The 1083-nt window shown below is 41.7% G+C and overlaps 1 protein-coding gene across 1 annotated transcript; it reads right to left on the reverse strand.

Annotated features, from left to right (window-relative positions):
• Window positions 1–420: 420 nt before the first annotated feature.
• Window positions 421–681, reverse strand: LOC144265083 (cytochrome c oxidase subunit 6A1, mitochondrial-like). Its single transcript, XM_077817290.1, has one exon. It carries the CDS (start codon window positions 679–681, stop codon window positions 421–423), a length of 261 nt encoding a protein of 86 aa, XP_077673416.1.
• Window positions 682–1083: the final 402 nt, after the last annotated feature.

The following is a 1083-nucleotide window of genomic DNA, read 5'->3' on the forward strand; positions in this document are numbered from 1 at the left end:
TATCTTCTATGGAACCAAGCTCTGTTGGTGGAAGGTACAAACATTTGCACTACACTAAGTTTTCTTCAGGTCTGGGGAAAGAAATCAGAGCATCTGAGGCAAACAGAAGTTTGGATAGACAGTAAGCATAGGAGGTAACATGTTGTATAGGAGGTCGTTTGAAATGGAGTGAGCAGTAAGAGTTAGATAGCTATGCACAAGGGATTTGAAGTGGGCCATTAAGGATTTTTTTTTTTTTTTTGGTATGTTAGGACTTACTTATGTTAAGTGATCTCCTCTTCAAGTGCAGGGCCAAAGGTCAGAACGCCATTTATAACTTGACAGTACAAGGAATGCAGAATATTTTTTAGATTGAGGGTCCCATACGATGTTCCGGTCCAAAGAGAGCAATGGTCCAAATTGCTGCTGTGGTCCAAGTGTTCAGCGATCCTCTTCATAGCCAATTGGGAGAGGATTAGTATGAGGGTTGTGAAACAGAGTTTTGTTCCCATCTCCCCATAGGAAGGGCTTGGTCCTGATGCGGAGGTGAGCATAAGGAACAAATTCATCTCTTTCATGTTCATGCTGCATCTTTAAGTAGCAGTTCAGCATGCATACACCAACACCAGGAAGAGCAACCACAAAAGACAGGATCTTCCATGTCCGACCTGCCCCAGCCTCCCTGTGAGCCGCTGCCAACATGATCTGTCCCAACGGGGCTGCAGGCTGGTGTGTGTTACAGACTGTTGTAATGAGCCATGATACCAGTGTCCCTATTAAATCCATGATCTTTAGTGGTTAGCACCATTATGAATTTATGTTCCCAGGCTCAACTTTTGAAGGTGTTGTGCAGGTTTCCTTTGAAGATGAATATTGAAAGATCAAACATGGAGTGATCACTTTGTGAAAAGTGTTTACCCAATGGTGTGATGGTGTTTTAGTCTTTTATCATTTAGCTGTGAGAGTTCATTTGAGGATACGAAAACATGCCTTATAATGATAGACTTAAGGAGCTCAATCTATTTAGTTTAACAAACAGAAGACTAAAGATGACTTGATTAGATTCTACAAGTATCTACCTGGGGAACAAACATTTAGCAATGG

The sequence above is a fragment of the Eretmochelys imbricata genome, chromosome 5, assembly GCF_965152235.1.
Source record: "Eretmochelys imbricata isolate rEreImb1 chromosome 5, rEreImb1.hap1, whole genome shotgun sequence".
In the NCBI taxonomy this organism is placed as follows: Eukaryota; Metazoa; Chordata; order Testudines; family Cheloniidae; genus Eretmochelys; species Eretmochelys imbricata.